Consider the following 26,976-nt stretch of genomic DNA (forward strand, 5'->3'; position numbering starts at 1 on the left):
ACACACATGTATATCTTGCAAAACTGGAATTTACTATATTGCAATTTTATAATCTGCTTTTAAATTATAATCTAAATAAATGCACTATGATGATTTTTTTTTTTTTATGATGATATTTTTGAAGGTAAAAAGACCAGCATATTATGTGGTCAAAGACCTAAAACCACCCAGGCTCAATCTAGTGATAATATATTTGACTCTCTCCAGTTTGATATAGAAGAACCTTTTACAGAATCCTCTGGGTTGGTGACAACACGTGACTCTGTTCACCCAGGATGGTCCTGCTTTATATTGCCTGTTGTCCCAAACAGTCCCAGTTTGGACAATAAGTTGGAAGATTACGCCACTTACCTGTCCTCTCTTAGGAACTGGGACCCTACAGAACAATAGCTTTCCATATGGAAACAACCCAAATGCCCAAAAATAGATGACTGGTTCAAGATGATGTGGTATATATACACAATGGAATATTACTCAGCAATCAAAAAGATAAACTCATGCTATTCATAGCAACATGGATGGAGCTGGAAGGGATTATGCTCAGTGAAATAAGCCAGAAAGAAAAAAAAAATATCAGATGGTTTCAGTTATAGGAGGAATGTTGAGGAAACAAGTAAGAGGTTGGGGGGAAAAAGTAACCATATAAATTAAAAATTAAAATCAATAGGCAACTATAAATCAGAGACACTCTGCAGGGGAGGAGGGAAAAGGATCAAAACAGGAGAGGGAAGAGCACAAGGGCCTATGGCAATGGGTTATGGGTGAATTGGTGGTGGGAATCTCACGGGGACTACACCTTAGAGGAGAAAGCATACATTGTACAAAGAATGATGTAAAATATATATAAAATAAATAAATAAAGAATAGCTATCCTGCTTAGGTAGTAGTTCTTTCCTGCCTCATGCAGATATTATAAGAGTATCTGTTTTATATTCCCTCGTGAGCTGAGTTCCTTTGGGGTGGAATCAATTTCCTTCCCCCTAGCCCATGGCATGGGGCCTACAAGGAATGGATGGGTATAATTCAGTGCAGAAGTAACCTCACCTAGGCAGTCTACAGCACCAATTTCTAAACCATTCTTTTTCAAGTGATCTTAGAAGAGAATCTGTGTTTTTCCCTCTGCAAAACTGATCTTCATATTTAAAAGTTCCAAAAGGCAGAAGGCTGTCTAATTCTAGCAGATTTAACTTACTGGCATGCCACACAATCTAGTTAATTCTCTTGTCTACCTTATATAGTAGGTGCTATATTTTCAAATGTTTTGTCAGAATGAAGTTGGTGGAGCATATAACTAGAGAAGAGACAACACTTTCTCGTGGATTAGTGAACCCGTGGTCAACCAGCTCTTCTGCACCAGACAGGGGCCCTACTGTCCCCTCTACCAAGAGTGATCTGACCTTTCCTGGAGCATGGAGAACAGGAAGAAGGCCTCTGAGTAGCTAATACGCAAGTCTCATGAGCAAAGTCACCGACATTTTTCCCATAAGTGAGTGCTTTAGGATCTAATGTGTGGGTTACTATCAACTCTTAGTTGCAAACAGTGGTATCAAATCTTGGTGAGAGATCTTGTTTCTAGTCCACTGCATGTTAGGAAAAGGAAACAAGGCTGGGGAGGAAGCTGTTGAGTCAAGCAGACTGATTACAATTGAGTGCTGGCCAGGCAGGGAAGGAAAAGAACAGCACAATATAAAGCTGGAGAAGGAATTCACAGAATTCAGCACCTCAAGAGCCCCTAAGGGCTTCACTCAATTGCCACATAGAACATTAACTACTGGATATAATGATGAACCTGAGGAAAAGTGATAGTTGGCTCAAGAAAGCAGGAAGGGTAATCCATTTTACAGAGAAAACACATCATTCATTCAACAAACAACACCTAATGAGTACCAGTGCATGGTGGCGGCTGCTGGAGATATAAAACACAGTCCCTACTTTAAGAAGTTAGTAGTCTAATGCAAGAATCAGACCACTGAACAAATTGCAAAACTTGTTTTGCAAGTGCAGGGATAGAACTATCGTTGGGTGCTTACCATGAAAAGCAGATGGACTTGGGGCCTCTTTGGTTGCGCAGGGGTTAAAGTCAGCATTATAAAGCTATTGGCAGCCACAGCAGCATGAGTTCGATCCCTGGCTAGTGAGCCAACCCACATGGCGCAGCAGACCTCTCCTGTCTTGCCCGCTGTTCCCCTCAGCAGTGTATTTCAGTAGATCTGCCTGTTCTGCTCCCCACTCTGTCTCTGGTGAATCCTCTCATGCTCCACACACTGATCTACACCCCAGTTCTTAAATGCATAAAAAAAATAAACCTTCATAAAAAAACAAATAAAAGCACTGGTCTCGAGGAACACAGTTGGGGCTATCTAGTTCAGGGGCAAACGCCAGCAGTGGCAGCTAATAAAGAGGCTCAGGAGGAGGGCCCCTGCTCACTTCTGAGGTCTCATCTCTCACCATCTGCTTTGTCTGAGCTTTAGCAAATACTATTCCACTGCCTAGAACATTTTCCCAGGCCCCACACCTTCAATCAGCTATCTCCAATTCATTTTTAGGCCTCTAATTAGAAGTCACTTTTTCCAGTGATTCTTCCTAAGTTTGAGGTAATTTCAGCTCCCAAGAGCTCCCCAGTACCTTAGGCATCTCCCCAGTAGAGTATTCATTACATTCTACCGTCATTACCTTTTTACTTGACTATGTTTGTCACTGGGCCAAAAGCTCAATGCGGATAGGTGGTGTGACCGTCTTCTTCACATTGTATTGCAGTGCCCTGCATGGTGACTGGCCATTAATATGCCTGACAAATACTGACTGAGTCAGCAAATAAAAACATAATACATGATATATGAATAATGTCCAAATGGTACAGTGGTTTGGGGAGAATGATGATGATGATGTCAGACATCAAGTGTCAGTGGAGGCAGCAGAGTACCACGAGTGATTTCCAGAGGCAGGCCACCTGTGTCTGGATCCCAGTTCTGAATTTATGGGTGGTGTCATCTTGGCTAACTTACCTAATCTCCCTGTGCCACATTTCTTTATTTGTAAATGGAGATGCCCTCTCATGAGCTAGTATAAGAGTGCAGGGAGACGCGATGAGTAAAGGGGCTCGGAGCAGTGCCTGGCATTCAGTACCTCTCAGTAAACATCAGTCATCATCCTGACTATCTGGTCTTATCCTTTCAAATGTGTATTCTCTCTGTGAACAAAGGTTCCATTTGTGGAATCTTGGATATACTATCCCCCTCAGAAAGGCTCATTGAGCATAAGAATGTAGTTCTGAACAAGAAGCACTCTGGTTACTCAGCAGGTTCTTGTTTGTCAGTGTCTTGTCACCTAACCCTTCTTAACCAGTATTGGTATCCACAGATCATTCACTGGAACTGAGTAGTGCTTTGCAATCTATTAACATTTATAAAGCATTTTCATTTCTTCACTTCAGAATAACCCTACAAGGTGTAAGATTGCTCTCTCCATTTTATAGCTGAGGAAAGTGAACTGCTAAAAAATGCCACTATCAGTTAGTACTAGAGCGTGGTCCCCATCCAGTTCAGCTAAGGCCATTTCACGCTCTTCGCAGGGAGCGCCTTCCCCACATCACCCAGTATCAGTGTCCCAGAGGATCCTACTGAAGCCCCAATTCATTAGGTCTTACAGGCTTCTTTATCAAAAAGTGGCAAAAGGTGGAAAGCAGGGGTGGGGAAGCAACACCGTCTACCCGCACACTCACTAAGGGAGAGGGAGAAAAGACACACTTAGAGGTAGTGACTCCTCCAAGACTGGCTGTAAGGGCAGGAAGGGCATAGTGCAGGTTTTCTATGATCCGAGCAGACGGGGTAAGGAGGAGAAGAGAGTCCTGAAGCCCTTAGTGGCTTTTCAGGCTTTTATTGGGATTTACCAGGCACACGGCAGGCAGGGTGCAAGTCTTAACTCTTTCTGGGCTCTCCGGTGTTCTCTTGCGTTCTCTCTGCTTCTCTGCTCTTCTGCTGGCGTCCCCATGACACCACCCTTATAAGCCCAGTCTTAGCTCAGGTGTACCCACTTATGCATGCCCACACCCTCCTCCAGGTGCCCGCCATCAGGCACGCATTCAGGACCTAAAGGCGGGAAGACAGAAAAGACTTACACTTTTTTACCTTACCCTACACTGGCTCACTAGCTTTTGAGGCCCCATATTTATACCTTGTCCTCAACCAGTGAACCATGGCCTTCCCACCAGAGACACCTGCCAGCCTGTCTCCAGCACAGGCTCCTGTTCCCTCTCGCAGTCACTCCTGTCTCTTCAGTGCCCCCTGACCACAGAGAGAGACAAAGCATCACTTTGTCATCCTTCTGCTCCCAACTCTGTCTTCCTGTATTTTTAAATAGAGATTCCACTGTTTTACCATTTATATAAGTTTCAGGGGTACAACTTCATGTCTTGATAAAAGTATATATCACACCATGCCCATCAGCAGCACCTCTGGCTTCTGAAGTTGCAAAGTGTAAGCCTGCATGCTGCGGCCAGTGTCGGTCTGGGAGCTGAGGCAGGTATGTGCCTGACATATACTCTGCAGGACTCCTGGCCTCAGGAGTACCAAGGGGTCAGTGTAGGGCAAAATAGTCCCTTGAGCCGTACCTGTAGGCCTGGTCACTCTCCAGCACTGCGGAAGTAGCAAAAACAAAACAAAAACCACACTGTCTCCCACAATGAGAAACAGTGATTTTAGATAAAGAAGTCATATAGCCCTGAATCTCAGCTCTAGCATTTAGTGGATTCTTCTTTCTGTAAAATGGGTATGATAAGCAATAATTTCAAAAATATCAAAATATTTAGGTATTTTGAGAATCAAATCTGATAATTGGGTTTTAAAAACATTACCACAAAAATTTCCTAATGCTGCCTTCTCCCTGGAATTAGGCACTGGGGACAAAGAGATGAATCAGCCAAGCCTCCTGTCCCTCATATGGCTATCGGGGGAGATTTTGAAAAAAAGTATGTGAGACAAGACAGCTGGTCTTCAGACAACAAAAGCTTTACTTACTATTGCCCTGTGGAGGGGAGAAGCAAGCTGAGCTAGGAGAGCCTCTCCTACAGGCCTAGACTCTACCCACCACTCCCAGGAGCTCATGTCATCTCATGCTGTGGAGTATCACTGGTGCCCTTGACTTTATTTCATTTATTTATTTATTTATTTAAGATTTATTTATTTATTTATACAAGCACTGGGTACAGTCAGAAGCACGGGAGGGTGAGAGAATTCACCAGAGCCAGAGCAGAGAGCAGAACAGGCAGAAGGACCGAAGTACACTGCTGAGGGGAGCAGTGGGCGGCAGGAGAGGTCTGCGCACCATGTGGGACCCTCGCCCCGTGGCTGGGGACCGAACCGGCACTGCAGAGGCTGCGGGCAGCTTCGCAACCCAGTGCTCAACTGCTGCGCCACTGGGGAGGCCTGCCCTTGACTTTAAAGACAGGAGCATGTCTCATGAGTGAATAGCTATGATTAATATGACAAACACCAAAATAGTCCCTTAGTTTAGTGCAGCACTTGTAGTTCAAAGAACACTTCAACGCGAGGGCTTTCTCATCCTCACAACAACCTAGGACAGGAAGGTCTCTAACTGAACAGACAAGGTGACAGAAGCAGTGAAGTTAGGTGTTCCAGCCAACTCGCACTGTCAGTTAGTGGTGGCTAGCATTAGACGCTACACCCTCCACCCGGCAGCCTCTGCCAGTGCCCAGAGGCACAAACCTCATACAATCTGTGCTCTGATGACCTTGCTGGATGCTCAGGGACTGAGCTAAGTTCTTATCCAGAGGCTCCAGGAAGAAGCCTCTGGGTTGTCAGTTGCCTTGCCCCAGGTGTTTTATATCTACTATCTCATTAAATCCTCACTGAAACCTGAAAGACAGCTTCCTACCGCCCAGCATGGGCAGGGTGCCTCCTTAGCTGCTGTGGGCACTGCAGGCTTTTCCTTTATCTTCAGTTGGGCGTGGGGACAAGAGCGAGAGTCCTCTGCTAGGTCATCATGAGAGCATCCCTGGATAGAGCAAGGCCCTTCATTTCCATCCACAGCCTGGATGACCTTCCTTCCTCTCAAATCCCACCTGTCCTTTAAAGACAAATTCCAGGCCTTCTCTTCCAAGAATGCCACACATTGATTATAGGTACCTAAATCCAGTTATTGTCTTACAACACCTCTTATATTACTTTCTTGTGTTAAAATTTCCCTTCTGTTCTTATTCCCTAATTAGACCCTAGACCCTCATGGATGCCAGTAACTAGTTGATGACTTCCTATATTGTACTTCCTGTATGTACTTCATGCAGCTTCAGCAGTGAGCACACATGAGCCCTCACCATTACTGGCCTATGAGCAACCCCACCCCTGGGCACCTCGGCACAGTAAGAGAAACACAGAGTCTGGTTACAGCAAACATAAGCCATGTGGCATGTAGCTTGGGGAGGAATCTCCCAGAAGGACAGTCCTGGGAGTGAGGGGAATCTTGCCAGGTAGAGAGAAAGGACATTCCAGGAGAGAAAGTGGCATTTGTAAAGACCGGAAGGTAGAAACTTGTTCACTCAGGAGACCAAGATGCCCTCTATGATCCTGGAATGCTGAGTGAAGGTGGGTAGAGGAATGCATGGAGATGAGGTTGCCCAGGCAGGCAGAGGCATTATCCTGAAAGTAACGGGCGGGCAGTGGGTTTTGTTAATGAATAAAGCAGTAGGGGGAAGAGCAAGAACAGACCAGTACACTACAGAACGGGATTCAAAAGTGGCTCTTCACTCACTTGATGTGTGTTTCAATCTCTCTGCCCCCAGATTCCCTATTTTTTTTTAAAGATTTATTGATTTATGCATACAAGAACTGGGGTATAGGGCCTCCCCTGGTGGTGCAGCGGTTGAGTGCAGGGCTGTGAAGCTGCCCGCAGCCTCTGCAGCAACGGTTAGATCTCTGGCCGCTGGGTAGTGTCCCACATGGCGCGCAGATCTCCCCTGCAGCGCCCGCTGCTCCCCTCAGCAGTGTGTTTCATCAGTCTGCCTGTTCTGTTCCCTGCTAGGGCTCTGGTGAATTCTCTCACCCTCCCGTGCTTCTGACTGTACCCAGTGCTTGTATAAATAAATAAATCTTTAAAAAAAAAAAAAAGAATGGGGGTATATGCCAGAGGCGTGGGGTGAGAGGAGGATTCATCAGAGACAGAGTGAAGAGCAGAACAGGCAGCAGATTGACTGAAATACACTGCTGAGGGGAGCAGTGGATGAGTCAGGAGAGGTCTGATGCATCAGGTGGGTGGCTCCCTGGCCGGGGATTGAACTTGTGCAGCAGTGGCTGTGGATAGCTTCATAGGTTGCATCTTAACCACTTGCGCCACTAGGGAGACCCTGATTTCCTATTTTTAAAGTAGAGTTTTCCCTACATCGTAGTTCTCAGCTTTTAGTGTGAACAGAAAGAATCAACTAGATAACTTGTAAAAAACATTGATTTTGGGGCCCCAACTTCAGCATTTTAGATTTACTAAGCAGGGCCTGGGAATGTATAGTTTAAAAAAAATCTGTTGTGTTGGTCCTCAATGCTTCTAACTCTTCAAAGCACTAGACTAGCTGCTTTCTGGGGTCTTTCCCTCTCTATGTTCTTGTGAAGAACACAAGAAAGATCTCCACCTGCTGGCTCTGCTCCAAGGGAGTCCAGGATGTCTGGGCACCGGAATCTTCTCAAGTTCATGTTCATAAAGTTAGAACAAAGCCCTGGGGCATTAAGTCTTGGAATGAGAACTGTAATACCTCACTCACACCTCCTCTTCTCCATGCTAAAATCCCAGTTGTAGTTAGGTCCTTCTACACACTACACTCTAGTCTGTTTCCCTGCTCAACCATCAAACTAATTTCTTCTCATGGGCTGGGTCACTGGGGTAGAGAAGAAGCCTGGCCTTCAGGAATTTGTAATATTAAAAAATCTTTCTTTTAAAATATATCTCTGAAAGGGAGGAATTCTGAATTTTGAGGAGAGACCTGGATTCTAATCCTGCTGTCTCTGGAAAATCACTTCATTCCCAAATATCACATTGGGCATTGGGATATTAATATTTACTAATTGGATTGCTATGAAAAATAAGAAATGAAGTGGTATAGTGAGGGGCCAGGAAGAGACTGGCACCTAAGAAGAGGCAATTTTCAAATTAACATGTCCTCCCCTCTCCTGAAATCTGGAATATATCCCCATTCCTGCCTGACATTCAGAAGCAACTCCTACCTGGGCCCAGTTAATTTCTCCCTTCCTGCCTCCCTAGGTGCTGGTGTGAGGCGCCTGGTGATCCTGCCATGAATCTTCTCTGGGCAGCACTGTGGATTTAGGAAGAACACAGAGGTTGGAGTCAGTCAGACTGGGTAGCAAACTCATTGCATGACTTTGACCAAAATATTTAACTTCTCTGAGAATCTGTTTCTCCACCTGTAAAATAAATAATATCAGCTACCTCACAAGATTCAATGCAAACTCAATAAAAAAATGGATAAAGGATCTAAGGAGTTATTTTTCCAAAGAAAATATACAAATGGCCAAAAAGCATTTGAAAAGATGCTTAACATCATTCGTTATCAGGGAAATGCAAATCAAAACCATAATGAGATTCCACTTCACATCCACTAGGACGGCTAAAGTAAAAAAGACAGGCAATAGCGAGCTAGTGAGAATGTGCAGAAACTGGATCTCTCACATGGCTACTGGGGATGTAAAACAACGCAGCCTTTTTGGAAAACAGGCTGGCAGTTCCTCAAAAGGCTAAACAGAGTTATCACTGACTCTACAATTCTACTCCCAGGTTTAAACCCAAGAAAATGGAAAAAATTATGTCCACACAAAAATTTATACACAAATATCCACAGCAGCATTATTCATAATAATAAAGAGTAGAAACCCTAATGTCCCTCAATTGATAAATGGATAAATAAAATGTGGTATATCCATTAATGGAATATTATTCAGTCATAAAAAGGAATGAAGTACGGATACCTGCTTTACTATAGAGAAACATTATGCTAAGTTTAAGAAATCAGTCACAAAACACCACATATTGTATGATTTCATTTATATAAAATGTGCAGGGCCTCCCTGGTGGCACAAGGGGTTAAGATGCAAACGATGAAGCTGTCCACAGCCACTGCAGCATGACTTCAATGCCTGGCCAGGGAGATACCCACATGGCACAGCAGACCTCTCCTGATTCGCCCGCTGCTCCCCTCAGCTGTGTATTTCAGTAGATATGCCTGTTCTGTTCCCCACTCTGTCTCTGGTGAATCTTCTCAACCCCATACTGCTGGCCTGTACCCCGGTTCTTGCATGCATAAATAAATAAATCTTTAAAAAAAATGTGCAAAGTAAAAAAATTTATGGAGACAGAAAGTGGATTAGTGGTAGTCTAGGTCTAGATAGGGGGAGTTGAGGGGAAATGGAGAATGACTGGTCATGGGGTTTCTTTATGGGGTAAGGAAAACATTCCAAAATTATGGTAATAGTTGCACAGTTCTTATGACTATAAAGCATTAACTCAGTCACATTAAATGAATTGTAAAGAATGTGAATTAAATCCCAATGAGAAAGTTATATTTAAAAAATGCATGTTAAGCAGTTGAACACATTACTTGGCATGTAATAAAGACTCAATAAATGGCAATAGGGCCTCCCCTGGTGGTGCAGCAGTTGAGCACAGGGCTGCGAAGCTGCCCGTAGCCTCTGCAGTGCCGGTTCAATCCCTGGCCTCTGGCGAGGGTCCCACATGGCGCGCAGACCTTTTCTGTCTTGCCCGCTGCTCCCCTCAGCAGTGTACTTCGTCAGTCTGCCTGTTCTGCTCTCCGCTCTGGCTCTGATGAATTCTCTCACCCTCTGCGCTTCTGACTGTACCCAGTGCTTGTATAAATGGATAGATAAATCTTTAAAAAAATAAAGATTAAAAAAAAATGGCAATAAATGTCCTACTGTGCCCTTTCTTCTTCCGGATGTCACTCTACCTCTCTGGCCAGGATGGCCTCTACCACAAACACAGCAGAGCATGTAGGTTCATTGCAAGGCATTTATTACATACCCAGTGGAAAGTCACAGATGAGTCCTGGAGGCTAATGTTGCAGGACTCTTTCTCCAACATTCAAGATAACTAAGTATATAACTCTTGAAGTAATAGGAAAACAGTGACCTCCATTTATTGAGCACTTACCCTGTACTGGGAACTTTCCAAATCCTTTCCTCATAAGAACCGGGCCTCCCCGGTGGCGCAGCAGTTGAGCGCTGGGTTGCGAAGCTGCCCGCGGCCTCTGCGGCGCAGGTTCGATCCCCGGCTGCTCCCCGGCCACCAGAGGAGGGTCCCACATGGCGCGCAGACCTCTCCTGCCGCCCGCTGCTCCCCTCAGCAGTGTACTTCGGTCCTTCTGCCTGCTCTGCTCCCCGCTCTGGCTCTGGTGAATTCTCTCACCCTCCCGCGCTTCTGACTGTACCCAGTGCATGTATAAACAAACAAACAAATAAATAAATAAATAAAACATGCCTCTATTTAAAAAAAAAAAAAAAAAGAACCATAGTAGGCTATTATTATCATTATCAATATCATAGTCATCATTATCATTAGTAGTAGTAATTTTTATAAATGAAGAAGCTGGGATACAGAGAGGTTATATAACTTATTTCAGGTCATATTCATAGTCCATGACCAAGCTGGTTTGTTTACCTCCAAGGCTTGTATGCTCTTTTCCTTATGTGGCTTCACTATTAAACGATTTCACCACTCCTTTTTATTTATCTACATTTTACCCATCCTTAATAACTCAAGCAGCCTGCTTTTCACTGATCTCCCTCTCCTCTGTGTGTTCTAGTAACGTCTAGACTCCAACTGAGTTAGTATTTTCTTCACAGTCTCTTGCGCTTTCAGACGGCTTCATGTGCATACTCTTGAACATGGCAGGTGCTCAGTAAATACTTCTTTAGTGAACAGATGTTAGGTTTGTCTTCCCAAGCAGGAAACAGTTCCTGAGGACAGTCACTGTGTTTGTGTAATCTCTATGCTTCATAAAAATCTGGTACTTGTGACCCTCTGCCTGGCCTATGGCTGGAGGTTCTCACAGATACCATGAACTCTGCTCATGAACTGGAAGGTTTCTCCTTAAGAACAGGAGCCTGGTCCCCTCATGATTACCTTACATTACCATAGCAGGGAACTTACACACTCTAGGCGTTTTAGAGAGGACTGGGTCAGCATTTACTCCATGAGAGACACATCATTGGAAGCCTTTCCATAAGAACCCTCAAACCACCTTCTCTTAGCATTGTGAAAGGGAAGGAGGAAAGCCAGACATTTTGCCTGAAACTTTAAGAAGACAGGTTGTCAACCCTGCCTGTGGCCCTAGGCAGGCAGTGTGGCATCCTTTCTGGCTCAGAACCCCTCCTTTGAGCACATGCCCAGGTGGAAACTGCCATAGTCCGTGTCTCACCTCCACACCATCACATTCAAAGAATGGGGCAAACTTTTAAGAATCTGTTACCATAACCTACAGACCCATCAACACTCCATTTGCATTTCCTATACTTCCCATCAGCTCTAACTCTCAGAGTAGTAATATGCTCATAGGCATTTAAATTCCCTTTGATTCATCCCGTATATTACTCTGCTCCCCCCATACCCACCCCTTTTTCTCTGCTCCTCCCATCCCAGCCAAAGCAGTATTCTTTTTTTTTTTTTTAAAGATTTATTTATTTATGCATACAAGAGCTGGGGTACAGGCCAGAGGCATGAGAGGACTCACCAGAGACAGAGTGGGGAACAGAACAGGCAGAATGACCAAAGTACACTGCTGAGGGGAATAGCGGGTGAGTCAGGAGAGGTCTGCTGCGCCATGTGGGTTGCTCCCTGGCCGGCTGGGGATAGAACTCGTGCTACAGAGGCTGCGGATAGCTTCATACGTTGTGTCTCAACCCCTTGCGCCACCAGGGAAGGCCCAAAGCAGTATTCTTTAAGCACCTGGGATCCTCTGGCAGGTCTGGCAACAAGAGGAAGGGGCCACCTTCCTTGCCTCTCAGCCACACTGCCACCTGGCTGGCCAAACTTGGTCCCTCTGTGCTCCCCCATCTCTCTACCTGCTTGCTCTCCTCTGCCTTTTCTTCAAGATGTTAAAAACTCACAATAAAAAACAAATACAAAATGCTGTAATTAATAGCCAATTCCAAGCCAACCCAGTATCACTACTAATAAACCTCAACACTTGCAAAAAGAACAATAAATTCTGCCCCGCTCTGGTTCTGAGGTGGTCTCTTTCATACACTCTGTGTGTGTGTATGTATGTGGGTAAGTGTGTCTACATATATATTTATTTTCCTTTATTTCCAATCCAGGGAGGGGCAGAATAATGAACTGCGTGCGTCAGGGAAGATGAATCTGAGATACTAGGGAGCAGTGCAGTAAAAAGATTAAAGTGTTATTATTGTTGGTTTTTTTTCCCCCATGGTCCATTGTGACAGCTCGACCGTCATCTGTAAAAAATGTCTCAGCGAGAGATAATCATCGGAAACTCAATAAAGCGTCAGGGGGAGCCTCAGCCCCCATCAATCACTGGGTGCCTGGAAAATTTCAGCCCTCTGTCTCCCTTCCTGCTATCCATATAAATGTCTCTAATATATTTTGTATGGTGTGTGGGACCCATCCCTGACTTGGAACTTTTGATGAAAAAATATTTATACACAAAATATGTAAATCAGTTAAAAATCACAAGACTAGGTCTTTGCCACTCCATCCCACTTTTTCTTATTTTCATAAATGCATCGAATTTATTCTTTTTAATAAAACATGTCAACTAGTCTATCTCCTTCCCCTAGTCAAACATATATATAGCGAGATAAGTTTGCAGGCATAAGAGGATAGAAACAATTAACCTAACTGCCTGATACACTTAATCTTGAAGTTGACTAAAAGGCCTGATGGATTGACAGTACACTGCCCATCTTGGTGACTAGAGTGGCTGGCACTGCTGAGAAATGACACGTAGAACCACTGACCCTGGAGATTTGACAAGGCTCTGACAAGGTGAGGAAGAGACAGGGATGCTATTAAAAATTAATAACTTGCCCAAAGAGCTTTTGGTGTGGCAGATTGCCAAGCCTTCCAAGACTGTGGACAAAACAGAGGTTCTGAGCTAAGTTTTGGGTACACATAGGCTGACATATTTGTTGGGCTCTCTATAAAAGTTGGAGACACTTCTGCTGGCATTTGGCATCATCTCTCTGCCTCAGTTTCCTTCAGAGTCTAGAGCATGGAGCTGCCATGAGCACATGGTATCAATACATGTTACTTGCTGCAGCTTATCATCATCCTCATGATTGCCTCCCTGGCCTCTTCATCTGGAAGAGGCACAGTTCCCACAGAGCCTTCTCCTCTAGGACCTGCAAGGTTCCTCTGTCTAAAGGATAAAGTCCAAGTGTCTTGATTGGGCCACTGTCTACTAACGCTGCATCTTTATCGCTCGTTACTCTCTGAAATGAATCTGTTGTGTGGGATGCTTCAACCTAACAAGTTCACTTGTCAGCCTGAAATTTATATTTTCTCTTTCCCACCTCCGAGTGTTTTGGACATAGCACATCCATTTCTCTGCTCACACCCAAGCACACACATTTACTGGCCTTCCATAAAGCCTTTGCATATTTCAAGGTGCAAATACCATTTATTTCCTTGACTGCTTCAGTCAGAGAGCTGCTTCTCTGAACTACGATCACCCTTGTCATCAGTACCTCTGACCGGACCCTCATCAAATATTGACCTGGCATGTCTTTAGTCTTTATATTATTAATTATTGTTGTTCCTAGTACCTTGTATTTGCACAACAACTTGTATTTTCTTCAATTTAAGTACTTCAATTCGATATTTATCATAGGCCCCTGATAAAGGAAATAATATTTCCTACAGATGGAAAAAAAGTGCAGCCTCAGTGAGATAATGAGAATTGCCTGAGATTACCCAGTTAGATAAAGGCCAACCCCTTCCTCAGATTCTAAATAATTTTTGGCTCTTTGTAGATACCAGTGTGCTACCACTGAAAAGCATTTGGAAGATTGTGTCAAGGACTGAATGAAGGGCCTCCCCGGTGGCGCAGAGGTTGAGCGCTGGGTTGTGAAGCTGCCCCCAGCCTCTGCAGCGCTGGTTCGATCCCCGGCTGCTCCCTGGCCACCGGAGGAGGGTCCCATATGGTGTATAGACCTCTCCTGCCACCCGCTGCTCCCCTCAGCAGTGTACTTCGGTCCTTCTGCCTGCTCTGCTCCCCGCTCTGGCTCTGGTGAATTCTCTCACCCTCCCGCGCTTCTGACTGTACCCAGTGCTTATATAAATAAATAAATCTTTAAAAAAAAAAAAAAAAAAAAAAAGACTGAATGAAAATCCATAATAGTGTGATGAGGATGATGAGGATGTAAAACCAGAAATTTACATTAATGGGATACCTCCTACGTTCAAGGGTTTAGCTAGGAAAGAACACTAACTCTCCCTATAACCTTAGACAGAGCCTCTGAGATACACAGAAAATTGCCCTAGGCATTAAGGGTTCTGTACTCTCATAGTACCATGACTTAAACACACAAGGAGTGAAGCTTAAAGTGGCAAAATAAGGTCCTTTTAGGAAGGAAAAGGTTCAGTTTTTTTTAAGCAGGGCAGGCACAACTAAAGCCTCTAGTCTAGATCACGCTACTCAAAGAGTGAGGACCTAAAATGGAAAATCTCAGGTCCTACCCCAGACACACTGATATAGAATCTCAGGGCGGGTGGGGGTGGGGGAGTGGCACATGGGAATCTGTGTTTTAATAAGCTCTCTGGGTGATTCTTACATCCCTGTGAATCTTATAACTCAGGTGAGTCTGTGCTCTGCTAGAGCATACATTATCTCTGTTATGCTTGGATAGGGCTGGGTGCTGGATGGGTAACAGACAAGGTAGGACAAGACTACTCCTTGGCATGTCCTGGGGAGGGGAAGAAATAAATAGAGAGCAGTTCCATTACCACCAGTGGGAAATCCTAGACATGTCCTGAACTCCAGGGTACTTGTCCACTGATTTGTGATGCTCCAGCTTTCACCGTCCTGTCCCCCATCTGAAGACACAGAGATGGGGAGGTCAGCTGGAGCGGGCCAGGAATTGCAGCCTCTGGAGCTGTGGGAAGGGGGCCACCCAAGCTGGTGGAGTTGACTGTGGCAGGTTCAGCCTGGCAAGCCAGACCCTCTATCCCCAAGAGGGCCCTATGCCAATCCAGCTTCTGTACAACTTATCTTTATTCGGCTGCCACTTGGAGCTGAGAAGAGAAGCTGATTTATAGTCTGCTCTGGCTACGTTTCTGCCGTGTTTTATTGTTTTAATTGTACATATGAGAGGCGTTCAGAGTGCTCGCTTGCATTTCTGACAGCCCCAGACACCCAAGGTTTATAACAGTTACTTACAAGCAGCCAGCGGCATCCCAGGCTGGGCGAACTTGTTTACCGTTACCACTAATTTACTGCCTTCTCCACCTGAGGATTGGGGACCATCACCCATCAGCCAGCCACAAGTGGAACGCTCCTGCAGCAAGCATGGATGGGGCCCAAGGCACGGAATGGAATGTGGCCAAATGAGGGAATGAGTTGGTAGAGGAGTGGCCATGATATTCCTGTTGCCCTCTGTGTGCCTTTGCTCAAGCTAAGTTCCCTGCTTAGAATATTTTTCTCTTCTCCTTTTCACTTTCCAAAGCCCAGCCCGACCCCCATTTCTCCTAAGTACATTACTTGCTCTGATGGTGAGACTAGAGTTTTTAGAATCTTGGAAATCACATGGCTAATAGAGACTTTGGAGCTGCTAACCTTTTACCCAATCCAACCTTGAAGGGCAGACATCTAGCTTCTGCCACTGCCCCTTGAGTGGTGAGCTGCTCAGGTTTACTGCTTTACTCTGGGTCAAAATCCAGCTCCATAAAAAAATTCTTCATCAGATGTCACTGTGCTTACATACAATACATGACTAGATTATCTTATTATTACCATGTTACAGATGAGAAACTGACATTCAAAGATTTTACAGCACTGGTTTAAGATCACTAGTAAGTTCAATCATGACCTCCTGGCACTGAAGCCTGACTTTTCTCCTGGACACTATTGTGCAACTGAAGATACCACTCTCAGAGTTGTAGAGAATGGACAGAACAGTCAGGCCTACAAGGTTTCAACACCAAGCATGTCTATGTCACCTGCACCAGCAGGCCAGCCGTTCCCAGAATACACCAACCTTGAAAGAGTGGAAGACACCATAATGTAGCCAGCTGAGCAGGCTTCTTGTTAAGAAGCAATGGCCACACTGCTCCTTAAAACAGAAGGGTATCACTGGGAATGGGTAACTGATGAAAAAGACTCAGCCAGAAGAGCCCAGATATTTCTTCCTTCTGTTAGATGTGCCTTTCTGAGCAGGTAGAACAGATACAGAGCCTCTCAGAAATAACCAAGCAGCAAATCTGATACTTTGGTTATCTTGCCTGGATTTGCTTTCCTATTTAGATTTTAAATGTTGGTACTCTGATGAGGAACTTGTCTTCATGCCCTCTCACATTAATTCCTTTCCTTGGGCAGGCTCATCCATTGTGCCAAGCTTAATTCCTTAAGCCGGCACAACTACTGTTTGAACTGCCAAACAAATCCTGGTGACTCCTAAAGCCCTATCTCCTGCCAGAATTCTCTTCTGAACTCCAGACCCACACACAACCAAATTCAAGGGCACCCAGGGCACTTACTTCCCTTTCTACCAAGCCCTACATTCCACCAAGTACTCAATCTCCTCTGAATATTTTTCTAACATTTAATATTTTCCATTTCCCAAAGATGGAAACCCCGGAAATTTTAAGTACATTTTGGGGTAGTGGAGTAGAGCTTTTCTCTCATGCAGTTTATCCTCCAAAGGTCAAGAACCAAGGCTAATCCCTCCCCTCCAATAAATCCCCCACCGCATCACAATGGTTCATCTAAAATGCAAATGTACTATGGTGATGGTTCACAGGTGAATTGGTGGTGGGAATTTTATGGAGAATATTCAATAATGTAAAAGATAGAAGTAAAAAAATTAATTTAAAAAAAGACAAAAAAATGCAAAGGGAAACTGAACAGTCCCCGCTTAATTGCTCTGAGAAACTGGTATGAGCACCTAGAATTGCACTGCAAGGTCCTTCCCAATGGAACCCTGCTTCCCTCTCTGGTCTTACTTCTTGTTATTCTCCTCAAAACTTTGGCAGATGATTCTAACTGCTATCACCTGCCGTCCCCTGTCTCTCTGTGTGTTGGTCTTCTGCTGGAAGGGCCATCCCTATAAATCTGCCTGGCAACTCAGAACCATCTTAAGGTCCGATTCTAAATCACTTAGCCTTTGACACTTCCCCAACAGCAGCCTGCCCTCAGGTGCACTCATCACTAACTATATACCAGTGTTGCCTGTATCTTCTGCATATCTGCCTTTGCATTTATCCCTTTGCACTGTGGTGCCTGTTCATAGTTTTTTTTTTTTTTTTTAAAGATTTATTTATTTATGCATACAAGAGGTGTGGGGGGTGAGAGGATTAACCAGAGACAGAGTGGGGAGCAGAACAGGTAGACTGACTGAAATACACTGCTGAGGGGAGCAGTGGGCCAGTTAGGAGAGGTCTGCTGCACCATGTGGGTAGCTCCCAGGCCGGGTGTAGAACTCATGCTGCAGTGGCCGTGGTCAGTTTCATAGGTTGCATTTTAACCCCTTGAGGCACCAAGGAGGCCCGTTCATAGGTTTTTTTACTTGACTGGGAGCACTTGTTGAGGGGCTTGACCATGTATATTCATTTTTATATTCCCAGAATCTGGCAGAGATCCAGACACTCAGTAAATGCATGCTGAACTATAAATAAATGAAACTAATAAGCTATTACAACTGTAGAACACTTGACCATTCACACATGACATATTTTATCTCTTGATCTTCACAATAATACTGATAAGGTGGACAAGGGATAAATTACCAGGATTTAAGGAGGTCTTGTCAAGGTCATAAAATACAACTCACCACCTCTCTTCTGTACTGAGCACAGGCTGAGGCCCACAGAAAATTTATTAGACAGGTAGTGAACTTGATAGACTTTGGCACCGACTCTGCTCCAACAGTGAAGGTTGTCTAACTTTCCTGAGCTTGTGACTTTTCTATGAATTTACCTGGACACATTCTGTCAAGGGGTTTATCCCCCTCCCCCCCACATCCCCTCATGTCAGGTAACTTCCTGTAAAAAAGTTATCTGACCCAAATAAAAAGAACCGTAGAGCTGGGTTCTCTGTGAGAATGACCAATAACTGGGTATAGTGCTTTGCAGACTAGGCAATCAACAAATACTGGTTGAATGCATGAAAGAAAGACTCTTTAAATGGAAAAAGGAAAGAAAACTATGAAAAGCCTCCCTGGTGGCACAAGGGGTTAAGTCTCAGAACTATGAAGCTTTCCGCAGCCACTGCAGCACAAGTTCAATCCCCACCCAGGGAGAGTTTAACCCACATGGCACAGAGCTAACCCTCTCCTGTCTCACCAGCTGCTCCCCTCAGCAGTGTATTACAGTGGATCTGCCTGTTTTGCTCCCCACTCTGAGGCTGGTGAATCCTCTCCACACTTCCCCACCACACCTCTGGCATATACGCCAGCTCTTGTGTGCATAAATAAATAAAATAAATCTTTTTTTTTTTTTTAAGAAAACGATGGTTAAGGAGGAGCTAAAGGTTTGGGAAGGAGAGGAAAGCCCTGAGCTAAGGCAGTCCTTAGCTAACTCTAAGGGATTATCACTCTCTAGGTCCAGAGTCAGCAAACAGAGTACACAAAGCAGAGGCAGATCACATCTAATCTGATACACCAGGAAAGTAGAATGAGCTGCCAGGAAACTGCGGCAGACAAAGATGGTTGGTATTTAAAAAAAAAAGGAGGGCGAAAGGTATATCTTGAAAGTTACAGAACAGTGAGCTTATCAATGAATGATTCCTGAAAAATTCTAGAATATATATTTTTTAAATCGAGATAACCCTGGTTTCACTGTATAAGACTTAGGGGAGTAAGTTCACTCTTTTATAGCTATGTTACCACACTATACATGCCACTAAAACACCCATAATTCTCCAAAAGAATGTATTTTTTTAATTGTCCTTAAACATGTGGGCAATTATTGGGTGCCAGTATGGGTTCCCAAGGAATAAGACAAGATCACTCCAGAATAACCTAGCATCCTTTTGGGAAATGGTTACTGCACAAAAAAGTAAGACAAATACTAAACACAATTTTATTTTAGCATGAAATGTCAGAAAATTCCTTAATATATTGTGGACAAGATAGAAAAATGAAGACTAGAAAAGAATGAAGTTTGGTGGATTTACAGTTGTAAATGTCAAATAATGCTTCAAAACAGTCTTGATCATGTGCTCCAGGGCTCTACACTTAACAGTCTATATAAACATTTTAGTCAAAGATGGACATGTAAAGCACATCATGGTAGGCATTTGAGTCTAACTCACCAGAGCCTAGAACATTGCCTACTAGACAGAGACGTGATCAATAAAATTGATGAATAAATTAATCCATAGGAAGCCTTCTCACATTTGTAGGAAAGAAAAAATAAGAAAGGATACTTAATACTTTTATCTTTTATTTCATGAGGAACTATTTCAGATAGTAAACAATTTAAGCTCTGTGGGACAGTCTGTCTCAGTTTTATACTAGCTTTTCTCAATATATTTGCTGTCTGCATCTACCTGCTTATCTACCTACCTACCTAGAAAGAATATAAGCTGGCTAACATAGAGTTAAAAAAATTCAAAAGTTGACAAAATAAAAAAAGGAAAGAAAAGAAAGGAGAAAGGGAATTGAGGAAGGAGATAGTGAGACAGAAAGAGAGAGGGAAGGAAAGAAGGAAGAAAAGAAGAGGACTGGCAAACTATACTCCAGGGGCCAAACTCAGCCTACTGCCCATATTTACAGGCACATATCCTTGTTCATTAACATATACAGTGTCTATAATTGCTTCTATGCTACAATGGCCCAGCAGAGTACAGGTGCACCTCACAGATATGGTGGATTTGGTTCCAGAACACAACAATAAAGTGAATAGTGCAATTAAGTGAATCACAAGGAAGTTTTTGTTTTCCAATGCATACACAAGCTATGTTTACTATACCATAGTCTATAAAGTGTGCAGTAATATTAGGTCTTAAAAAAAAGGTACATACCTTAATTAAAAACTAGTGCTAAAAAATGCTAACCATTGGCATCCCTGGTGGCGCAAGGGGTTAAGCACTGCACTATGGGGCAGTCCGCAGCCTCTGCAGCACAAGTTTGATCCTCGGCCGCCCAGGAAGAAACCCACATGGCGCAGCAGACCTCTCCTGGCTCGCCCGCTGCTCCCCTCAGCAGTGTTTCAGTGGATCTGCATGTTCTCTTCCCTACTCTGTCTCTGGTGAATCTTCTCATTCCCTGTGTCTCTGGCTTGTGCCCCAGCTCTTGTATGCATAGGTGAATACATTAAAAAAAAAAAATGCTAACCATCATCCGAGCCTTTAGCAAGTTGCATTCTTTTTGCTGGTGGAGTTGCAATAGTAATATCGAAGATCACTGAGCACAGATCACCACAACAGATATAATAATAATAATGAAAAAGTCTGAAGTATTGCAAGAATTACCAAAATGTGACACACAAACAAGACATAAGCATGCGCTATTGGATAAATGTGCTGACTGACTTGTTCAATGCAGGGTGGCCACAAACCTTCAATTCATAAAAATGGCAGCAATGGAGGAAAGAACAGAAAACCAAAAGGAGGCATCATAAGACAAGAATCTGACTCACACAAGGTGTTGGGGGTAGAGAGAAATAACATGACCATTAAGCCAGCTGTGGAATCAAAATCCTTAGGCACCAGTGCCTTATCACAAGGCATAAGACCCAAGCAGGTATCAGACTGCTGTAGGGAATGTCGGGAGCACAGACCTGAGGGTAAAGATATGGAGACTGGGCCCACTGTGGAATCTCTGGTCCCTTTTGGATTCTGCATAGTTATCCAAAATCAGCAGCAAACAAGCCACTCCACAAAGGAGTAACCCCCTCCCAAAGAGAAGAAGACTGTATTAGGGCAGTCTCTGCACTGGCTGGGGCAGCACTCTGTCTGCCCATCTGTGACTATGAAGAGCTTCTTTTTGCCAACTCTCTCCCTCTGCAGGGCAGCAGCCGTCCTGCCTGCCCATGACCTGTACCACACCAGGCTTCTCTTCACTGACCTCCCTCAGCAGAGGCAGCTCTCCTCAAGGCTGCCCGCCTGTGACCATGCAAACCTGTCTCTTTCGGGGTAGCTCTTCCTGCCCGCTTGTGTCTATCCAAGTGTCCTTTATTCTTCTGTCGCCTTTCCCTAATAAACCTAATCTTTAAATATAACTAACGTCTCTGTCTCATGGAAAAGCTTGTCTGGGAAACTCGTCGTGTGCCGCTGAAAGGGGAGCTCTGGTGAAACCAGAGTTTCCCAGAGTGAGCCCAAGGATCCCACTCTCTAAACCCATAAACTTCAAAAACTACATTAGCACTATATGTGTGAAACCCAATAAAGCTAAGTGTAATAAAGTGAGGTATGCTTGTCTCAATAGTCATAGCTGAGAGACTGACCCACAAAGCTTAAAATGTTTACTATATGGATCTGCAGAAAACAGTTTGTTGACAACTGATCTGGAATGTTGAATATGTCTTCAGCTTGGAGAGAAACTTTAGAACACAAAAATACAAACTTTGAATGCGGGGAGTGGGGACTGGTATGACAAGAGAGCTTCATAGCTGTGATTCTATGAAATCAAAAATACTTACTGAGTCCTGCTGGGATCTCAGGGCAAAAAAGAAGATACTCAAATAGTCCTTCCCTTCTGCCTAGCCCTGCTTTCTCAGCCAAGGCTCCTGCTTGCTTTTTGGTGAGAATTCCCTAACAGAATACAGAGCTGTCTTTGAGTGAGGAGCGCCTATAAGTTGAGTCCTCACATATCAGGCTGCAAATACAGGGCAAGTTTGGTTCTTATAAAATTCCCTTGTTTGAAACATAAAGTGAACATAATTCCTCCAGTTCAATGGGGAATTCACAGGTCATGGCCTGCATGTCAGCTGAGGAGAAGAAAAGAGACACATGGGTAGATGAGAGTTCAAACAGAGAGAAAAGGCCAGCATTTAGAGAACATTCAAAAGAGCAGCTGAGGGCAGGCTGTAATTGTTGCCAAGGACAGGGAAGGCTTTGTGGAGGATCTAGTCCCAGCAACAGAGCTTGACAGAAGGAGCAGGTTGAGAGACATGGAGGCAGGGGGAGGGTGTACGTCACACTGGGCAATAGTGCTCTGATACTTCTGACTTGACCCTCCCACTGCTAGTCTGAGAGACCTTGCTGGGGTAGCAGTGACACCGCCACTCCAGGTGCCACACGCCTCTCAGTCTGGCAGCCTCGCTGATGGCTCTAGGGCTGATCGTACTGTTCCTCTTGGCTCAACCTTCCTTAGTCAATGTTCTGACTCTCAGGGAGTCGGCAAAGATGTCTACCCTCTTGCACTGCCAACCCTAAGCAGCCAGTGCTCAGCCACCGTGATGCTGGAAACTAGGGGAATCTCTACCTCTGCAAGTGATCCAGAAGAATAGGCAAGAAGTAGATCCGGTCTAGACAAGCAAAAGCTCCAATGTAAAATCCTCATTTCTGACTGCAGCCAAAGCAACCTGACTTCTTCTTGACCCCACTTTAGATGAGCCACCACCAGAGGCAACATGGACTGATTTGCCCAGGCTCCCTTCAACATACATGGGGGAGCCTTGTTAGAGTGCACGGTTTCTCTTCCTTCTGAAGACGTCCAAACCACCACCACACAACAGCCAGGGGGCACTGATGACCACTCCATTTTATAAGCATAGACATCAAGGCACAAAGAAGGTCCACAGACTGTCCTGTGTAGTACAGTAAGTTGAGGGGCCAGTCGCGGAGGTAGGACTGTATTTTACATATAAGACGAGAGAAAAAGGCTAAGAGGCCAGAGCTGGGCTGGTCAGAGTATTGCTGAGAGACATCTAAGGCTGAGGAAACCACTGAGGTTGCTTTTTAGTTCTGGGGTAGGGTAAGTCTGCAGGAAATAGAAGGAAGAACAAATCCACATTCCATGCAGTTGCCTTATTTATTTTAAGGAAACCTCCACTGTCCACTTAGCTCCACAGACCAAAGCACTTTTGGGAGAATGCCAGTTCAAAGTTCCCCACGTCATGTCAGGCCTCTATTTTATTCCCCCCAAGAATTCTGAAAGGACAGAAATTACAGAGCCAGAGGGACTGTGTTCCAAGCCTGTTAGCTTATCCACAAGTTCCCAGACATGCGGGTTCTCACCCTGAGTTGCTGGTAGAGTTGGCCCAGAGCAAGGCCGCCAGAAGGCCACAGGGAGGAGGTCTTATAACAGCAGGGAGTCCACTTACCTTCCAAAGAGTGAATTCCCTGCTCCTTGGCAGTCTTATAAACACTGCTGAAATCATCCCCAAGGTTTGGGTCAGCACCAGCGGCAAGCAGAACCTGCACCACACTGAAGAAATCAGAGAGACAGAGTCAAGGCAGGAAAGGCCAGAAGTAGAGATTCTGAGGCACGTTTGGGAAATGGCTCTGCCTCTGCTCTTGTGAGTAGAAAGAATGTGAACTCTGGGGGTGCAAAAGATAAGGGCAGGCTATCTGGCTCTGACCTGACTAGCTAAGGGGGTCTGGCCAAGTTTATTTAACACCTCTGAAAGGCTTGGTTTCCACAACTATAAAAACAAAGAGTGATTATTCAACAATTACCTTTCAAATACTCATCACATTCCTCTAGTCACTGTCCTAGGTGCTGGGGCCTGTGTCCTTGTGCCACTGCAAGTCTGAGAAGGGCAACAATTTAGCATAAAGTTAGGGTGAAGTGTGATAAAGGCTATGGTGGAAGAAGTGTCATGGGCAGGAGAAGCCAAGGAGGGACCAAGAAAAGCTTCCCAGAGGACGTGGTATTTAAGACTTGAAGGCGAAGAGGCCCGAGCTGGGCTGGTCAAGCAGAAGGAACCAGTGCACTTACAAATGCTGGTGGTGAGCAGAGTGCTTCCCCAAAGAGAGTAGAGACGGAGTGGATAGTGTCAGGAAGGACAGGGGTAGGTGGGAAACCACCGAAGGCCTTAGAGGGGAAACAGGATGACGGCATATGCTTTTCCGTCCCACTTCAAAAGACATATACTTGAAAAATTCAAACCATACTGAAATATTAAATGAAAATCTCCCCTTCTATCCATCCCTTTAATCTACATTTCAAGAATAATCATGACTTGTAATTTGGTGTAGTTCCCTCCAAACCTCTGCTATTAGAGGCATCATCCCAGGGGCATGTGAGAATAAACTGGAGGGAGGAGGACTGAGGTGGGGCCTCCACACGGTTAGGTTAGGTATACTTATAAAGCGTGACGCAGGAAGTACTCTCTGTCAGCTTTCTTTCTTTCTGCTATCATGCAGTGTTCTTACTAGTGTTTTTTTCCTAACAAAAAGGGTCTGTGTTCACTATTACAAATTTAGAAAATATAATCAATATATATGTAATACAGACTATCTTTCCAGTATTTTCAATGCATACATATTCCTATTTACTCATATATGAGGTCCTACGCTTTCTCTAAAAACATACACATGCTTCCATATATTAAATATTTGTCTACCGCATTGTTTTTAATGACCGTTAGTATTTCACTATAAAAATATTCTTATATTTAGCCAAACCCTGATTATAAAACAATCAGATTACTTTAAATACTTCAATAACACAATACCTCTGATTATTGCCTTTGGGTTAGTTCTAGATCAAGAGTATAAGTATTTTTAGGGGTTTGGATAAATATTATTAAATTGCCTTTCAGAAAAACTGCCAATTCTTATTTTTACTAACACAACATGAAGGAGAATAACTGTTCTGCCTTCCTTTCCTCAAAATAGGTCCCCCCCCCTTTTTAATTACGTGTTAATCTGGTGAAGAGAAAAGAGAATTACATTCTATTTCAATTTGCATTTCTTTGATTACTAGTGAGTTTGGAATTTTTAAAAAAGATACGTTTAATGGTCATTTGTGTTTCTTTTTTTTACAAATCCTTGTTCTTTTCCCAGGTGTTTCTTAGTATGTTAATCTTTTGCTTACTGACCTTCAAAATCTCACTTTACTTTTGAAGGCATAAATGGCAAGCATTTCAAAAATTACTCTATCATGACTACTAAAATGCCAAATTATAGTTTTTCTCTTCCTTGTTAGCATTGTAATATATGTAACCAGCAGTGTTGATGGTCTTTTCAATACTACCTGATTTTGATTTCACTACGTTTAACATGTACAGGACCTAGCTCAATTATTTGCTGAAGGGATGAATGAATTTCAGTAAATTCTGAGTTCATGTACGTACACTCACACATGCGCATGAACACCTCATAGTTAAGTCAAAGAACCAGAATTCATCTCCCATGTAGCTGATGTTCTTCCACATCTGATCTAACATGGCCAGATAAGTCTCCTGTGTTTACTCACCTAACCAAAAGGACCTTAAATATTACCTTTCACAGGTAATTTATGCAAGATCCCAAAAAGAGAATAATCCCCAAGCTGCTAAAATCTGAGTCTAAAACATATATTTAATTCACAGCAGAGTCTGCCAGGTTCTCACTTGGAGATCATGTACTCTTAGATTACATATAATTTGGACACGATTGGCATTAGTCTTTCCATTTTCCAGAAGATTAAAACCCAGGAGTAGGGGCCTCTCCTGGGGGTGCAGGGGTTGAGTGCTGGGCTGTGAAGCTGCCCTCAGCCTCTGCAGCACTGGTTTGATCCCTGGTTGCCAGGCGAGGGTCCCACATGGCGCGCAGAACTCTCCTGCCGCCCGCTGCTCCCCTCAGCAGTGTATTTTGGTCCTTCTGCCTGTTCTGCTTCCCGCTCTGGCTCTGGTGAATTCTCTCACCCTCCCGCGCTTCTGACTGTACTCAGTGCTTGTATAAATAAATAAATAAATAAAAATTTAAAAAAAAAAAAAAGGTCAGTCTTAAAGCATTAACCCTTAAAAAAAAAAAAAAACCCAGGAGAATACAAAAAGGCTGTTATAGTTAAGGAAACTAGCTCGAAGCAGTAAGAAACAATATCTGATAGAGAGGTAGTATGGTAAGGAGGTTAAGAACACTGCCTTTAAAACCTAGGACAATCTGAGTATTGAGATTAATGACAATAATGATGAGTCCATGTGAAAAACAGATTAAGTCAGAGGGGGAGAATGGGAAATTCTTCCTTACTGTCGAATGACAAATAATAAAGGTAGAACAAATGATGAAATTGGAAAATCATCATTTTGCAATCTTGTAATAATCATCAGGGATAATAAGAGTATCTAGTTATATGGCTGTGTTAATGTATGTGAAGTGCTTAAATAGTGCCTGACACATTCAGTGCCTAACTTGTCAGTTATAACTATTATGACCCTCTGGTTGGGTTGTGGGGAATATCAAGGGAAGTATGAACTAAGACACTTAAACTGGGGAGACAGCATGACATTTTATAATAAGCAGAGACTTGGGTTCAAATCAAAGCTCTGTCATTTACTGTCTTGATCTTGGACAAGTTACTATTCCTTTGAGACTGTTTCCTTACCTTAATAATGGAGATAATTATGCCTCCCTTGGAGATTATAAGTACGTAAAATTCCATAGTGCCTGACACATAGAAGGAACTCCACAAATATGAGCTTTTTTCCCTTTGCCCATGTAATCTTAGTGATAATAAGATAAGCCTGGCTGAAGTGGGCATCAGATCTATCTATCCTTGACCACCCTCAGGACTCACGCTGACACAGCTCTCTGTTGAGAAGGCAGTTCTATATTCTGCACAGGTTGGTTTGTTTTAAAATCCAAGGAAGAAGGGCTTCTGGATCTAAACTCAAAGGGAC

General features: G+C 43.8%; 1 protein-coding gene across 2 annotated transcripts in view; it reads right to left on the reverse strand.

The window, feature by feature from the left end:
* CLPB (ClpB family mitochondrial disaggregase) overlaps window positions 1-26,976 on the reverse strand; it is a 142,262-nt gene that overhangs the window by 72,337 nt on the left and 42,949 nt on the right. The window contains exons 4-5 of one of the 2 annotated variants that reach the window (XM_037522910.2): window positions 23,473-23,576; window positions 14,995-15,084 (exon numbers count right to left, since the gene is read on the reverse strand). In XM_037522910.2, coding sequence (XP_037378807.1) covers window positions 14,995-15,084; window positions 23,473-23,576 — 194 coding nt within the window. The remainder of the gene's footprint in view (window positions 1-14,994; window positions 15,085-23,472; window positions 23,577-26,976) is intronic. The other variant, XM_037522911.2, reaches the window with a different exon arrangement.

This window comes from Talpa occidentalis, unplaced genomic scaffold, assembly GCF_014898055.3.
Source record: "Talpa occidentalis isolate TD23 unplaced genomic scaffold, MPIMG_talOcc4v2.1 talOcc4.3, whole genome shotgun sequence".
NCBI lineage: Eukaryota > Metazoa > Chordata > Mammalia > Eulipotyphla > Talpidae > Talpa > Talpa occidentalis.